This window comes from Gastrolobium bilobum, unplaced genomic scaffold (assembly GCF_033153095.1).
Source record: "Gastrolobium bilobum isolate Gb01-03AN ecotype WA unplaced genomic scaffold, APGP_CSIRO_Gbil_v1 utg776, whole genome shotgun sequence".
In the NCBI taxonomy this organism is placed as follows: domain Eukaryota; kingdom Viridiplantae; phylum Streptophyta; class Magnoliopsida; order Fabales; family Fabaceae; genus Gastrolobium; species Gastrolobium bilobum.
Window position 1 is genome coordinate 709,315 of NW_026899202.1, and position 16,784 is coordinate 726,098.

The following is a 16,784-nucleotide window of genomic DNA, read 5'->3' on the forward strand; positions in this document are numbered from 1 at the left end:
GTGAAGGCAACAAATGTGTGAACTGGCTTTCAAGTTTCATTGTGCATCGTCCTCCCTAAGATAACTTACTTTGGTTTGAAACACCTCATTTGGGTCTTTTTTTTTTGATAAATTGGGTCTTCTTTTTCAATTACAAGCAATTGTTGCTGTTAGGTGAGTTTTAATTTCTTGTTTCTTAGGTTCCTTGGTTTTTGTTTGTTTTCTCTTTTCTCTTTTTGGTTGGGGTATGCCCCTTCCTTCCAAAAAAAAAAAAAATGGCCCATGTCCATACACTCAACTGTTATTCTATATCTACATTATGAGGTAATGAGAAAAGTCTGTACAATATTAAAAAAAAGTTAAGAATAACTCAATAACAACTAATTAAGATTAAAGCTCACACTAAGGTTCATTGCCTACTTTGGAACTTCCTACAATGACACGAATTTCTCAGCGATACATACAGAGCCAACTTTTTACTAGAACACATCTTTTACTACAAATTTTGAGCTCTTAGATGAGAGTGAGACTGATAGATGTTATTCATATATGATATCACAATCTTTTATGTAAGGTGAGATTTATTATAAATATTTGAAAGATCATTAAATATAATTAATAAATAATAAAATAATTGATAATTAAATTTAGATACCAATGCTTTTTCTTTTCTTTTTTTATCATTGAAGGGGCACTAATACGGAAATTATACTGGGCCGTGTTTAAAAGGGCAGGCGCTCTTTCGGGCCACGGGCTATGACCCAAAAGCGAATGGCACCTTGGCGCTTAATTATCCAATGAGAGCATGACACAGTGGAAAATCGCGTTGGCATGCAATTAGAATTGACTCAGAGTCTAGAAGTCGCGTTGAATTGAATAAGCGTAGGTATGTAATATAAAACAATATATGAATGAATTGAAGTGTAGAATAATAATATATTGGTACCGTTATCACCAATTCCTCTTTCAATTCAATTGCAGCAATCTCCGTCTCTCTCTCTCTCTCTCTCTCTCTCTCATGGCTTACGTTGAGGGAGGTATCTTCCTATTCTCAATTCTCATTTCATATCATTCTTTTTTTCTTTTCTTTTTGCCATTACCGTTTAGCTTCAGGTTCTGATTCCTCTCTGGGACTTGGATTTATAGAACCTCTTATCTGGTGCTTTTAGATCAAACTTTTTATATTTTTTTATTTGTGATTTCATGTATTCTTTTCGAAACAAGCTTCCGAATCGCGAAATTTTGGAATTCCAAACTTTCGATGTTTGCTATCAATTTATATTTTGAGAATCATAATGATGATGTTTCTTTTTATTTCTCTATTTAAATTTATTAAATAAAATTTAGCATACCTTTTTTTTTTTTAACGGTGTTTATATCAGTGTTCCCTGATTTTCCAGTTTTCCATGTCACATGTCTTAAGACATAAATTGTTGAGGTCTTTGGGCAATATTGCATCCATGTTTCAACTAGTAGTTGCAAATTCATTTATCTGCGTGGAACTTTACTTCATATTATTCTCGAACAGTACTGATTTCACATGCTTCTCAAATTGTATGGATAGAAACGTCAGCTTCTGTAGTCAATGAAATTAATAATTCTTATCAACACCCTCTGAAAGTCATCACTGGAAATACCCAATAGCTTCACTCCTTGAGTCCTTGTTGATAAAGCTCTTAAAAACGTAATCACCCATGATTCCTAGTTATGTAGTGCAGACTGGTGTGAACTCACGTAATTCTGTGTAGAGAATTGTAGAAAAGCTGCACAAAGCATAATTGATGGTTAAGCATATGGATCTAAATTGCTGAAACAGTTAAGTAAAACGGGAACACACTAATCAATTGATGTTTAGAGAAGAGGATGGTCCTGCTGTCTCTGTAGAACAGGTGGAACTCATCTCTACCTTGAGGGGTTTTCAATTTTAACTTTGAAAAGGTTGTGAATTTCCAATGGGTATACCGGGATTTCGAAGACACAAACTTTGACACACGGGAGGGTGTTCTTGTTTGAACTTTCTTTTTGAGGTTAACAGCCTCTTTGTTTTCTGTTAGTTTAGGTCCAATTGATGATAGTAATGCATAGATATATTTGTGGGGAAGGTGGTTGTCACGATGAATACTAAATAGCAGAGGTGCTGGAATAAATCACAGTTACTTCCATTTGGAAGAGGTTATTTGTTGAATCAAGGGCGTGTGCTTTCAATTTCAATCAATTTCTTTTGATTAGTTTCAGGGCCATTGGTAGAATGAGGTGGGAAAGCCTTATGGTGGTGTATTTGGCTTGACCTGCTTACCTGTATCTTCAAGAATTCTTCTAAGCTCTTAAATCTGACATTGAACAGGATAGCCTTTATGGCCTCCCTTTGGTGTTCAGGTCGTGATCTCTTAAAGGGAGCCTTCCTTAGATGTACTAAGGGATTGGAAAGCTTTATTGTGTTAATGACCCTGTTTGTCTTTTTATATTATATTTTTCTGCCTTTGCCAAGCATGATACTATTGAATTGAGTGTTTACCACTAGGCAAAAAGCTATAGCTGTTAGTCAGAGCACAACTCTTTCTACTTACCCCTACCAGTCCAAGCGCTATAGTCCGATTTGACGCTGACCTCATATTGGGCTTTACCATGGCAGGATGTTGACCTCTACAACAATCCATCGCCCTCCCCAACCCCAGCACATGCCTCGAGCAAAGTGTTATCTTGAGGAATCGATCCCATGACCTTGGCTCTGATACCACGTGTTGGATCGAGCACTTACTTACCACTAGGTCAAAAGCTATAGCTGTTAGTCAAGGCATAACTCTTTCTACTTATCCCTATCAGCCCAAGCGCCATGGTTGAATCTGACTCCAACCCCACATTAGGCCTTGCCAAGGTAGGATGCTGACTTCTCCAACAGATACCGTGTCTTATACCTCTTCTTTTCTTTTCTCTAAGAATACATTTTTTATTTAGAAAAAGTTTTCGAGCAAATTTGGGAGATGTTTTGTCATAGGTGTTGTAAATCTGTTATTCTAAAAAGGGTAAATGACATAATTATTCTTCCTTTTAATTTAGCTACGGTAAGCAGTCAATGTTAGGTGCTTTTGGAAAGCAAAATGTGTTATCAAATTAGTGAATAACCTTTCTGTAGCAATGCAGAATATAGTTATAGATATGAAGTATGAACCACTCCTTTTCTTTTGTGCTCAGGTATTTATCATAAGTATTGAAAAAGTTTTGGAGCAAATTTGGGAGATGTTTTGTCGTAGGTATTGTAAATATGTTATTCTAAAAAGGTAAATGACATAATTATTCTTCCTTTTAATGTAACTACGGTTAACAGTCAATGTTGGGTGTTTTTGGAAAGCAAAATGTGTTATCAAATTAGTGAATAACCTCTCCGTAGCAATGTAGAATATAGGTATAGATATGAAGTACGAACCACTCCTTTTCTTTTGCGCTCAGGTATTTATCATAGGTATTGAAAAAGTTTTGGAGCAAATTCGGGAGATGTTTTGTCCTAGGTATTGTAAATCTGTTATTCTAAAATGGGTAAATGACATAACTATTTTTCCTTTTAATTTAACTATGGTAAACAGTCAATGTTAGGTGTTTTTGGAAAGCAAAATGTGTTGTGAAATTAGTGAATCACCTTTCTGTAGCAATGTAGAATATAGGTATAGATATGAAGTACGATCCACTCCTTTTCTTTTGTGCTTAGGTATTTATCTTCAATGTACAAGATAAAAGATTTTGGGATGTCTTTCTTTACCATTTCTTGCTCCTTCTGCATGATCCCTACCCTCTTGCATTTTTTTCTTATCCTTTTTTTTAGTTCTGTATGATAGTTTCAATTCCTCCCTTTCTCATTTTGTTGAACGTTACCCTTTGTAATGCTGGAAATTGATCACTTGAGTAGGGATATTATATTAGACAGCTGAAATCTTTCATATTTCCTGTGATATCAATTCTTATTTAGTTTTTGATTTGGCCATTAGTTGTTGTTTTTTAGCCATTGCATTAGTTGTTAATTAAGATACAAAATTTTGGCATAGATGTCTGTGGTGACTTATGCAAAAAGTATGTGCTTGAATTGGCCAAATTTGTGGTTGGAAGTTATTGATATGCTTGCAAGAGAAGTTGGTTGGTTAATTTTATTCTTACTGTAGTTCTCAACTTTTCTAATATTTTTTCAACCATATGGTTTATTTCCTATGATGTAAAAATGGGTAGATATTCACCATTCATTTCTGGGTGGAATGGCCTCTCTGTTTGCTAGTGAAAGCTGTTGATCTGATTTTTGGGTGCTCATTTGTCTGTTAATCTTGTTTCCTTGTTTTCTTTCATTGCCTGGTTAGAGTTTTAAAGAAGAGAAAGAAATTGTAATCCTAACTCATCTCACGGTCTTTAGGCTGGTGGTCTTGTGTTTTTTATGCTATTGCTGCATGATTAGACAGCATTACTGATTGAAACTTCAGAATGAAACTAAGGCTACCAGCTGTGCTGTTGTGCTTGTAAAACTTATCATTCATGTCTGAGTTTTTCAGCTTGTATTATGATGGGTCTAAAACAAATCTGTTATAGACACTTTCTTTCTTGACGTCACAAAATGATTATGTAGGTTGATATTGATTTGTTACTGGAGCTTGTACAATTGTGTGCAGGTCTTGTTAAATCAAAGCGATCAATATGGCGGCTTAAAACAATAACTGATTTTTTCTGGGCCGTTGTTAACATCATAGGCGTGTTTTTTGCTACCATGTTCTCGGTAATATTTCTTGATTCCTATTATAGAATTTATGAGGAATCTATTTGTAACGAATTGATGTATGCTCATGATGTTTTCATCCCCTAGATGGAAAAGTCAGATGCCTACCGGAAAGGTTCTGCTAGTAAGAAATGGGATGGAGGTGCTCCCGGAGGTCCTGGTGGTGGCGGTGGGGGTGGACCATATGGTGGTGGTCCAAGGGGCCCTCCTCGTGGTGGTCTTGACAATGTTCGTGGGCTAGATAGTATTAGGGGACGTGACCATAGTAAGTTTATATTGTCTGCGTTTGCCCTTGAGCTTTGTTTTGGTGTTCGGTTTAATTTTTTGTTTTCGTTTATAGTTGATATATTTTTTATTGATAATTATAAAAATATCACATTGTTTTCCCTTTGTTTTTTAATCTCAAGAATTTGATAAGATTAAGATCAATAAAATCTTATTTTTATCATTTCCTTCACAATATCTTAGAAACTGAAAACAAAATAGCATTTTTAAAAGGGAAAAATATTTCTCTTGCCATAGTTATTTCCTGCAACTCCAAAACAATGTTATTTTGATGGTTTAGGAAGAAGAAAAAAAGTATTTTGGAAATTTTATTTTGCTCTTATATCATGAATTTTTTTAAAGGGAAAAATATTTATCATGTCATAGGAAATAAAGTTATATCCAGCAATTCTAAAATTATGTCATTTTGGGGGATCGAGAGCTTATGGCCGGAAAAATGATATAGTTTTAAAGTTGGTATAGATAATTTATCTCTTATGGCCGGGAAAATGATAAACTTTTTACTATAGTACTCTTATTTTTTTTCCCCTAAAACCTAAAATGATATCGTTTTAGATTTGTAGGAGATAATTTTATTTGTTGGCAGATAAAATATTAATCTCTTTTTATAATTATAAACAAAAACATACTAACCGAAAATAAAAAATAAAAAAACAGACCAAACGTCACACTAGATATTTATTTTGCTTTTCCAGTTTTTCTTTGCTAATAATTTCCTTTCCTTTTCCAGGTTCGCTGCCTGCCTGCGGCTCCTGCTGTGGCTGAGAGTGTTAGAGATGTCATTTGTGTATGTGCCTTATTGGTTACGATCTGTATACGGTGTTGAACTGGTGTATTATGCAAATATCGTTACGACTTTCAAGCTATGTGTGTGGGTATATGTTAAAATAGCAAAAAAATCGAACGTGATTGATAATTTCCAAATGAGCAATTACGGATATATGTGTTCTGATTTTTTTTCTTCTCGTAGAATAGGTAATGAAATATGTATTTTTTTATATTTGTTTTGTTTTAAAAGTTAAAAGTCAAAATACAAAATAAAAATAATACAAAAAAGCAATTATAATTTTTATTTTTATTTTTTACAAAACAGGTTTTGTCAAATGAGTTTTTTTATTTTCTTTTTTAAAATTAAAAAATTATTTTTCAAAACACAATTTCGAAAGTCGTCCTATTAATCGTTTATCCTTCTTTGAACTTCTTTCTTCAATTATGGACTCATGGTCTTGGGTTCAGGGCTTAAAAGTGCTTTCAGTATTTAAATATAATTTTCTCTTAAGAACTTTTTTTATTTGCAAAATAATACGGGTTTTCTCCCATTTTCGGTAGTGGATGTAAAACCTACTATGACTGAGTTCTAACGAAACAATTAAGTGAATGGATTTGCTTATATTTATAGTCTAGTTTTATAAAATTTTGCTTATATTTATAGTTTAGTTTTATAAAATTGAACTCGCTATATTTTATGTCATCTTATTTTAGGATTGAAAAAAAAAAATGTCATAATTTTTTTTCTCTATCTATCTCTTAGTTCATCCATCATCTCCATGTTTGTCTAGAATTTGTTTCCTCTCTCTTACAGTTTCTCCACTTTGATTACTTTTTCTGCACCGTGAATTCTATCCGTCGAAGTTCCTCGTCTTTGCTTGTGCAACTTCTGTGATTGCGGTGCGATTTGTTTCGTTTCGGATCAGGAGGGGAAAAAATGTTGATGCCCCGTCTTTGAATATGTTAACTAGATTTCGACCTTTTAATTTTGTGGTTTAAACCTCAATTTGGAGAAACTGCTAGTAGATTATGTCAAATTTGATTAAAAATTCGACAACCTCTAAATGAAATAGTTTTGAAGTGATATGAAATAATTTTTTCTAGTGTGATAGGAGAAACAATAAATGATATAACTGTTAATCGACAGAAATCAACGATTAAGATATTGTTGTAAGAAGTGTTGGGAACTCGGTTCTCTCAAGTTGGCTAAACAGCCTTTTTCGGAAGTCAGTCAATGAGATCCTGGATCTCGGATCTCGGCAATTACCTAGGCCTGAACTTTACCAGGTCGGGCAGCGCAGCGGAAAACAAAAACACAAACAGGAGAGAGAGAGAGAAAGAGAACACAAACCGTTTTTAATGTGGGAAAACCTTCTTCAATGAAAAAGTAAAAACTCACGGGACCTAATCCAGATCAAACGTCTACTATGAAAATAATGGATACAAAGAATCAAAATACACCAATGTGGTGGTTAACACAACCTCTCCAATAATAGTGATAATCAAACTACCCTAGAGATGTTTCACTTAAACTCTCTCTAGAGATCTCTCAAATACAAAGCTTAAAGCTTTGCTCACAAATCTCTCAAATAATTTCTCAAATCTCTAACCTAGCCTCCACCCACAACTAATGAATATATAGAGGACGTGAGATTTAGGGTTTAAGGTTTCTAGGAAACCCCTCAATGAGTTTGGGCTTAGCATTGAAGGAGGAAGCCCAACAAATCTCCCCCTCCGACTTCAATGCGTCAGCTTCAGCATCAACCCGGCTCCTTCACAACAGTTTTCAAATTTCCTTACTGGAACCGGCTTTGTCATCATGTCGGACCAATTTTGGTCAGTGTGCACTTTGACGAGTTCGAGCTCTCCACTTTCCACCACATCCCGGATCCAGTGATACCTCACATCAATATGCTTAGTGCGGGAGTGATAGGTCAAATTCTTCACAAGATGGATTGCGCTTTGATTGTCACAACCCAGCTCGTACTTGTCTTGATCATGGTCGAGTTCCATGAGGAACTTCTTCATCCACAGCATCTCCTTGCTTGCCTCAGTCGCGACAATGTACTCAGCCTCGATTGTCGATAGTGCAACACACTTCTGAAGTCTTGATTGCCAAGAGACAGCTCCTCCGACAAATCTCATCATGTATCCCGTCGTCGACTTCCTCGAGTCAGAATCTCCCCCTAAATCAGAATTCGAGTAGCCTTGCAACTCGGCTTTGCCTTCTTCAAATCGAAGGCATAAATTAGTCGTACCTCGGAGGTACTTGAAGATCCACTTCACTGCTTCCCAGTGCTTTTTGTCGGGGTTTGACAAATACTGGCTTACCATTCCAACAACATACGCCAAGTCGGGTCTAGTGCAAACCATTGCGTACATCAAACTTCCGATGGTGGATTGGTATGGGATCTTCAACATCTCATCTTTGTCTTCATCAGATTTCGAACATTGCTTTTTGTTGGGTGGTTTGCTGATGGTGGAAAATTATAAATTCTGATAGGGGACGTTCCTCTGTTCTTGCAGAACACAGATTCGTTCCCTAAGTTCCAACCCAAGTGCGCAAGTGCATGCATCAAGTAATAAAGGGAGTATTAATGTCCATATTATCGTTCCCACGAGGATAGAATCCTAATTATTGTCTTACACTATTTTATAAAGAATGAAAATGAGAAGAAAAGTTAGTAAATAAATTGTCTGGTCAAACGTTCCATACTGTCTTGACAACGTTCCTCAGGAACAGTAGGTTCAATCTGCTGGCAAACAATTACTCGCTGCATTATGTATGTAATCCTTCCTGTTTAGAAGAAGGTGAGATAATAATCATTGGAGTTGATAGTTATAATTATATAAAGTAAAAAAACTACTAAAGCAGAAATAACTATAATCAAGAGACAACAAGGTGATGTTTTATAACAGTTAAACAGAAGGAACGGATTCACTGATTCACTCTTAAATAGCTATTTTCTCTACTCAAGACTTAACACTTCTTGGCTTTGTCCCAGTTTCTTGTCTGCCAACTCTGATTCCTCAGCTCATGGACTAGATGGCTCACAAGTTTCCATATTCCTACGGCTCCTTTGACTCCAACAGGTACTTAGTACAGAACCTTAAAATGGACGAGTTGGCCCCTTATTCCTAAGGTGACCAGTAGTGTTTTTGTCATAACACTACCTTCCCCCAATGGCTAAGCTGTCTGAAATCCCTTCCTTATGGAAGCTCCTTTCTCAGTATGTGCCCAATTTCCATTGGTACACAATGAATATAGCTCACTTAGCCAAAGAAATACAAAAAGCTTCAGTCAAGAGTTTTGAAAACAGTTCTTTAAGAGTTTCACAGATTACCCGTTCCATAGATAGTTCAGCTCATGGCTGATATTTTAAACATAATTATTCCCAACTAAAGTCCCATAGACCCGAGATTCAGTTAAGAGATAACGAATGGAACGAAGAGAAAAACACTTATATTAATTTAAAAGACAGTTTACAGAAGAAACAGAAAATGGAGAAAAATGGGTTATTGCTTGTGAGGAGTCTTAATGGTTGATACAGAGAAGAGAAGAGGGGTTGTCACTTAACTATAATTACAACTTAAAATAAATCTAAGCTACTAACTACTACTACTAGGTGATCTCTTCCTTTCGGACTTCAAACCCTCCAGGATTCGATGATGTTTTTGTGTGTGGGTCGTCCTATTTATAGATGGAAGAGGAGTGGCAGTCTTGTAAATCCTTTAGAGCAAGTTGCTTGAATGAGGGGACGGAATGGTGGAAGCAGAGTGTGGAGACTGCGCAGATTGCTGGATGGAACAGGTTTTGGTGATGATTAGCCGTTGTTTGCAGTTTTCCCCATGCCTTGCTTTTTTTTTTTAGCCAATGAGAACTCTTGATTCTCTGCTCTTCACGTTTCCAGCTGCTCAGTTGGTGCACTGCCTTGCTTTTAGAAGACTTTAACTCCACGTTACCTGCAAAGTGTACAGAGGCATTAAATGAGTGGAGCAGGTGCATTAAATGCGTCTTAGTTCGTTCCCCTTTTAATATATTTTAAAGGAATACGTTACCATACGTTCCCCACTGTGTTTTTGTCACAAATGTGTAAAATAAGTGATTTTCGTGCTGAAGTTGCTCATCAGATGACGGAACATGTGGTATTTTGCCATCAAAATGGGCTTAGATGAGAATGAATTTACGTCCCATCACTTTTGTTTCAGCTTTATGTGTCCGGCTAGGGGGTGCTCACTGTTTTGGCTTTGTCCATGCTGAATCTCTTTAGAATCTTCTCAATATACTTCTCTTGACTCAGCTACATTAGCTTCTTTTGTCTATCTCGGATGATCTTGATTCCGAGAATCTGCTTTGCAGCGCTGAGGTCCATCATTGCGAAGGACGAGCTCAACGCCTTCTTCAGGGCGGCTATCCTCAATTTGTCTTTCCCTACAATAAGCATGTCGTCAACATATAACAACAAAATCAAGAAATCTCTGGCCTCATACCTCTTCACAAATACGCAGTGGTCGGCTTCTATCTTCTCAAACTTGTGATCAGTCATGAAGGATTCAAACTTATTGTACCACTGCCAAGGCGCTTGCTTCAAGCCATAAAGGCTCTTCTTCAACCGACATACTAAGTCTTCTTTGTCTGGAGCTCAGAATCCCTTGGGTTGCTCCATATATATCTCTTCTTCTAAATAACCGTGAAGAAATGTCGTCTTCATGTCCATTTGTTCTACCTCGAGGTCCATCGAAGCCGCCATGGCTAACACGGTTCGGACCGAGGTCATTTTCACCACAGGAGAAAAGATCTCCTCAAATTCTACTCCTTTCTTTTGATTGCATCCTTTCACTACGATATGGGCTTTGTATCTCGACTTCTGCTCGTTCTTTTCTTTCTTAATCTTGTAGACCCATTTTTTTCAGAGCTCGTCTTCTTTCTGGCAACTTGGCCAGCTCGTAAGTCTGATTCTCGTGCAGAGACTTCATCTCGTCTTGCATTGCCTTTTTCCATTCTTCTTTCTCTGAGATCGTCACAGCCTCATCATAACTCTGAGGCTCACCGTCTTCAGCAACAACGATGTATTCATCAGATGGGTATCTTGTGGAGGGTATTCTTTCTCGAATTGGATATCTCGGCTGTTCTTCAAATTGAGAACCTGGTTCATCATTCTCATCCTGAATTTCATCATCAACTCGGATCTCAGTATCTTGGTCATCGTCAGCTTGTTTCTAATAATCATTTTCTTGATTTTCTCCCCCTGCTTCAGCTCGGACAGGAGGGATGGATTCTTCTCTTCTGATATTAACCCAGACTTTGGGCTTCGAGATGTCATGAATGTTCTCATCTTCATGAAAGATCACATCTCAGCTTCTCACTATCTTCTTATTGATTGGATCCCAAAGTCGGAACCCGAACTCACATCTCGGCGAACCAAGATAGATGCATTCTTTTGTCTTCGCATCAAGTTTTGCCCTCTCATCTTTAGGGATATGCATGAAAGCTCGGCATCAAAACACTTTCAATTGATCATAGGCCGCTTTTCGACCTGTCCAGACTTCTTCTGGAATTTCTCCTTCAAGTGGCCGTGATGGTGAGAAGTTGATCAAGTCAATAGCAGTTTTGACGGCTTCTCCCAAGAATGATTTCGGTAATCCGGCATTGGATAACATACTTCGGACCTTCTCTTCAATAGTCCGGTTCATCCTCTCAGCAAGTCCATTTAACTGTGGAGTCTTGGGGGCGTCTTCTTAAGTCGGATCATGGCCGCTCTGCAATATGCATTAAATGGGCCGCAATACTTGCCACCATTGTCAGTTCGGACCACCTTCAATTTCTTGCCAGTCTCCCTTTCAACCATTGCATGGAATTCTTTAAAGGATTGGAGTACCTGGTCTTTAGACTTCAACAAATAAACCCACACTTTGCGGGTGTGGTCATCAATGAATGAAACAAAATACTGAGCTCTTCCAAGTGATCTCTGCGATATGGAACAAACATCAGTATGGACGAGGTCAAGAATATACCTGCGTCTTCTGAGTTGATCCGGTCTCACAAAAGAAACCTGGTGCTGCTTTCCAGTTAGGCAGTGCGTGCAACTCTCCAACGCTTGGCCTTTCAACCCAGTCAATAATCCTTTCTTGTTCAGGATTTGGAGCCCTTTCTCGCTTATGTGGCTGAGGCGCTTGTGCCATAGCTCCAAGCTAGGTCCATCTCGGACAAAATTGGCTTCTCCGCCATTGATCTTTCCTTGCATCACGTACAAGAAGCCTTCCTTCTTACCTCAGGCAACAATCAAGTTTCCCTTGGCCAACTTCCATCTAACACTACCAAAGTAGTTCACTAACCCGACATCGTCAAGCTTGCCAACCAAGATTAGGTTCAATCCCATGTCAGGAACATGCCTCACATCTTTCAACACAAGTCGGCACCTAACATCTGTGGTCAGGGTCACATCACTGACACCAACAATCTTGCTGGTCACTTAATTTCCCATCTTCACGACTCCTAAATCACAACCTCGGTAAGAGGAGAAAAAACCTTTGTATGGAGTAACGTGGAAGGAGGCACCAGAGTCAACAATCCAGGTGCAGTCATCGTATGCAACATTCAAATAATTATCCTCACCAAGGAAGAATATCTCGGCATCTGAGTTGGCAGCCACCGCAGTGGTGCTCTTGTCTTCCCTCTTCTTGGGAAGAATCTGATCCGGCTTCACAGAGTCGTTCTTTTTGTCATTCTGCAGAGTCTAGCAGTCTGGCTTCTTATGACCTGTCTTTCTACAGTAGAAACACTTCAACTCATATTTCAGCTTTGTCCGACCTCTGGACTTTTCGACCCCGACTTTTGCTTCTACCCCAGGAGTCGGATTTTCGTCTATTGCAACGTTGGCCTCAGACGTATTCGAAACACCTCGTTCTCTTCTCCTGGCTTCTTTGTTCAGAAGGTTGTCTGTCATGATATCCATCTTCAATTTTCCATCTGGAGTCGAATTACTCAAGGTCACCACCAGAGTATCCCAGCTTTCTGGCAGCGAGCTCAACAGCAGCAAAGCCTGCATCTCATCATCAATTTTCATCTCAGCCTTTGACAGCTGGTTCACAATACCGTTGTAGGTGTTGAGGTGTTCTATCATGCTCATGTCGTCCTTGTATTCCAGCTTCACAAGTCGGCGAACCATGTGTGCTTTGTTCCTGGGAGTCTTCTTCTGAATCATGAACTCCAGCTTCGTACACAACTCGTACGCGTTCGGGAACTCGGACACGTGCTCAAAGAGGATTTTGTCTATATATTTTCTGATTGTAGCTACCACCTTACGACTCTGAATCTTCCACTCTTTATCGGTCTTGCCTGCTGGTCTCTCATCAAGGATTATGGGCTCATGTAAATCTTTGCCGTAGAGATGATCTTCCATCGTCGGACTTCAATAGGTGAAATTATCCGCGGTCGGCTTGAACATATCTCTATCATGGGTTATGCCCCTGGTCTCCATCTCGTCTCCCTCAGAACCCGTCGAACTCGGGCTCTGATACCACTGTTGGGAACTCGGTTCCCTCAAGTCGGCTAAACAACCTTTTTTGGAAGTCAGTCAATGAGATCCTGGATCTCGGATCTCGGCAATTACCTCGGCCTGAACTTTACCAGGTCGGGCAGCGTAGCGAAAAACAAAAACACAAACAAGAAAGAGAGAAAGAGAACACAAACAGTTTTTAACGTGGAAAAACTTTCTTCAATGAAAAAGTAAAAACCCACGAGACCTAGTCCAGATCAAACGTCCACTATGAAAATAATGGATGCAAAGAATCAAAATACACCAATGTGGTGGTTAACACAACCTCTCCAACAATGGAGATAATAAAACTACCTAGAGATGTTTCACTCAAACTCTCTCTAGAGATCTCTCAAATACAAAGCTTAAAGCTTTGCTCACAAATCTCTCAAATAATTTCTCAAATCTCTAACCTAACCTCCATCCACAACTAATGAATATATAGAGGAGGTGAGATCTAGGGTTTAAGGTTTAGAGTTTTTAGGAAACCCCTCAATGGGCTTGGGCTTTGCATTGAAGGAGGAAGACGAACAAGAAGTTGTAAACGACAATAGATTGTAAGTATTAGCTTCCTCTTCATTAAATTAACTTTTTTTAATAATATTTAACTATCTAAATGATTTGGATATATTTATCAATGTAAAATACTATTAAAGTACCAATAAAGCTCAGCACAATTGATAGATAGTTGGATATTTTAAGCATCTTGATAGGGGTTCGATTCCTTACCGTACATATGAAAAAACCTTGTTGGTAGAAGTAAAATCTACTTCGATGATCTCTATACCTCGAAAGGATTAATCTTCGGCTGTCGGTTGAAGATACCTTAAGGAAACTCAAAAAAAATAATACTATTAAAGTTCGTGTACGAAGAAATTAAATTTAATAAGTTGTCTAGATTATAATGTTAATAGTAATAAAAAAAATGTATGCAAAAATACAATTGAAAATATTCTTACGATGACCTCCATTTGCTCCAAAATTGGACTAGCAATACTCATTTTCATCCTCCATGAAATATCTTTTTAAGCCTTTTGCGCCATTTTAGTAACTAAGTTGTAGATATAAAATACTATAAATTTTTTAGAAAAAAGATTAAAAAATTACGTCAGGAAAAGAAAATAAAGAGAATAAAAAATGCATTGAACTAAAATAAAAAAAAGTTGAAACCGTAAATGAAATAATTCAACGTAAATAAATGAAAAATACCAAAGAAAACTATTCTGTGAATCCTTTTGTAATTTGGAATTAAATCTTTTTATTTGAATTCAAATATTATTATATACAATCAATTCTATATATGAAAAATAAACTATTAATTATTAGATGTAATCAGTTAATGAATGAATTAAAAGGAATCAAATAAAATAAGGTAAAGGACAAATTAACGTACCGTTAACTCAAAAACAGTTGGTTAGCCATCCTTTTCTTGTAAAGGACAAATAAATGTACCATTAACTTTATAATATTAGGACAGCCATCTTTTTCTGTCCTCTAGAAGGACATATTCTTTAATTTCGCTTGGTACAATTTGATTCTTTTAATTTCTAAAGTTGTTTGCTTGCATATTTACGTTTTAAACTGAAATTTTTTAGGAAACACAATTCTCTGAATCCAGTAAGTGTCAAAGATATTATGTTTTTAGGATCAAAAATAAATTAAATAATAATGAATATGATCAAGAATATAGTAATAATTAATAAATGCAAAAGATTATAAGATTTTAATGTTTAGACATGATATTGACTTAAAAATATATTGGTTTAAGGTTCAAATTGTTAAATAAGAGCATTGGAGCGAGGTGGAAGCTAAAAGGAATTAAAGTAATAAATGTGGAGCAATGATTTAGTGAAAATATTCTCAAAGTTGTCTTTCGGTAATTTTTCACATCGAATATGATGGATTTTGATCTCGTATTCTTCATAGAAATTGTTGATCTTTCTCTTACTTTTCCAACGAGACCAAGATCTCATCAATTGAACGAGTATATCTCACGTTATGGCCAAAATACGAAACCATATTTTTGTTGCCAAAATAGCGCGTTGCGACCCAACTAAGGCCCATTATGAGATTTTCACCCAAGTTAGGGTTCCTACATATATTTAATCTAATCTTAAGAGGAAACTCATAATTTTATTTGTAGCCAGAGGCCTTGGAAGAGGCCGAGGAGCAGCTCTATGGAGGAGAAGGAGGAGGAATCGCTCAAAGCTTCTCCATGGAGACTGGGTACTAAGTTTCTTTTATAGATTCTAGTTTCTTTTCATCTACTGTTCTTGTTTTCTTAAATATGTTAGGCTAATTTCTTTTATGTAGTTAGGATGAGATATAACCAATGGATTCTTAAACATTGTTTATACTTTCTTGTAATAGATATTTATGATTTGAATTATGTAATTAATCTGTTCACTGATGATTGATTTTGTTTATGACTTGTGCACTCATAGATAAACACATAGAGTCTTGTATGTCAATAGGGATATTGATATCTTGATTCCGATTGATTAATTGCTAGGATTTGTATAATCTATGCATAGACTTATAAATTCTATGGCGTGTGAGCTTCTTGATCTTAATGCTTGCTCTAGGAAAAGGCTTTAAAGGATTATGGATTTGGATAAAGTAAAGGATTAAATCATCAAGGGATTGGGGGATTTAATTAGTTTAGAAAGAATTGCCAATAATTTAATCTTGAATATTGATTGCATGAAAGGGTAATCTTGTTAGGAAAATATTGGGGAAATCGAATCCCTAGCTACGCTTGTTTTTAAGTAATTTCAACCGTTCTTTCTTGCACTCTTGCATTCTTGATCATCATTCTTAGTTTTCAATCTTAAAAATCAAAAATATTATTTTTAAATTTCTATTTTTAATTAATTCAAAATCACATTCTCAAAAACTTTCAAGATCGATCCAACTTTGGTTATATAAATAAGTTATTGCTTGATAAATCAAACCTCGTGGGAACAACAACCCCACTCATTTTTACTATACTACTTGTACGATCAGTGCACTTACCGAAGTCGCAATAAGTTTTTGGCCCCGTTGCCGGGGATTAGATCAAATTTTTTTTATCAACATTAACCACGTCTATTAAATCATAGATCAGATCAATTATTATTATTATTTTGTTTTACTTTTATTTTTATTAGTTTATTTTTTTTATTATTTTATTTTTATTTATTTTTGCTTTTGTTTATTTTTTATTTATTTTTATTATTTTGTTTTCTGTTATTTTAGTGGTTTCCATTAGTTGGACCACTTAACCTTAGTTTATCTGATTTATGCATTTGCAAGGTACTATTGGCCCTAGTGATTTACAGTACGAACCAGAGTTAGGAAGATTAGAAAGAACCAATAGAAAGCGTACTTTCGCAAAGAAGGTATTAGAAGCATCGAGTTTTAGTCTTGCTGAAGAGCCAGTCATGGCCGAGAATAATCAAAATCCATCAAATCCTCTGGATGAG

The 16,784-nt window shown here is 36.6% G+C and overlaps 1 protein-coding gene across 1 annotated transcript; it reads left to right on the plus strand.

Annotated features, from left to right (window-relative positions):
* The first annotated feature begins 901 nt into the window (after positions 1 to 901).
* On the plus strand, positions 902 to 5,967 carry LOC133288220 (uncharacterized). The gene is made up of 4 exons (XM_061485937.1): positions 902 to 1,016; positions 4,626 to 4,729; positions 4,817 to 4,994; positions 5,745 to 5,967. The coding sequence occupies exons 1-4, from the start codon at positions 998 to 1,000 to the stop codon at positions 5,777 to 5,779; spliced, it is 336 nt and encodes a 111-aa protein (XP_061341921.1). The 5' UTR covers positions 902 to 997; the 3' UTR covers positions 5,780 to 5,967.
* The last annotated feature ends 10,817 nt before the right edge of the window (positions 5,968 to 16,784 follow it).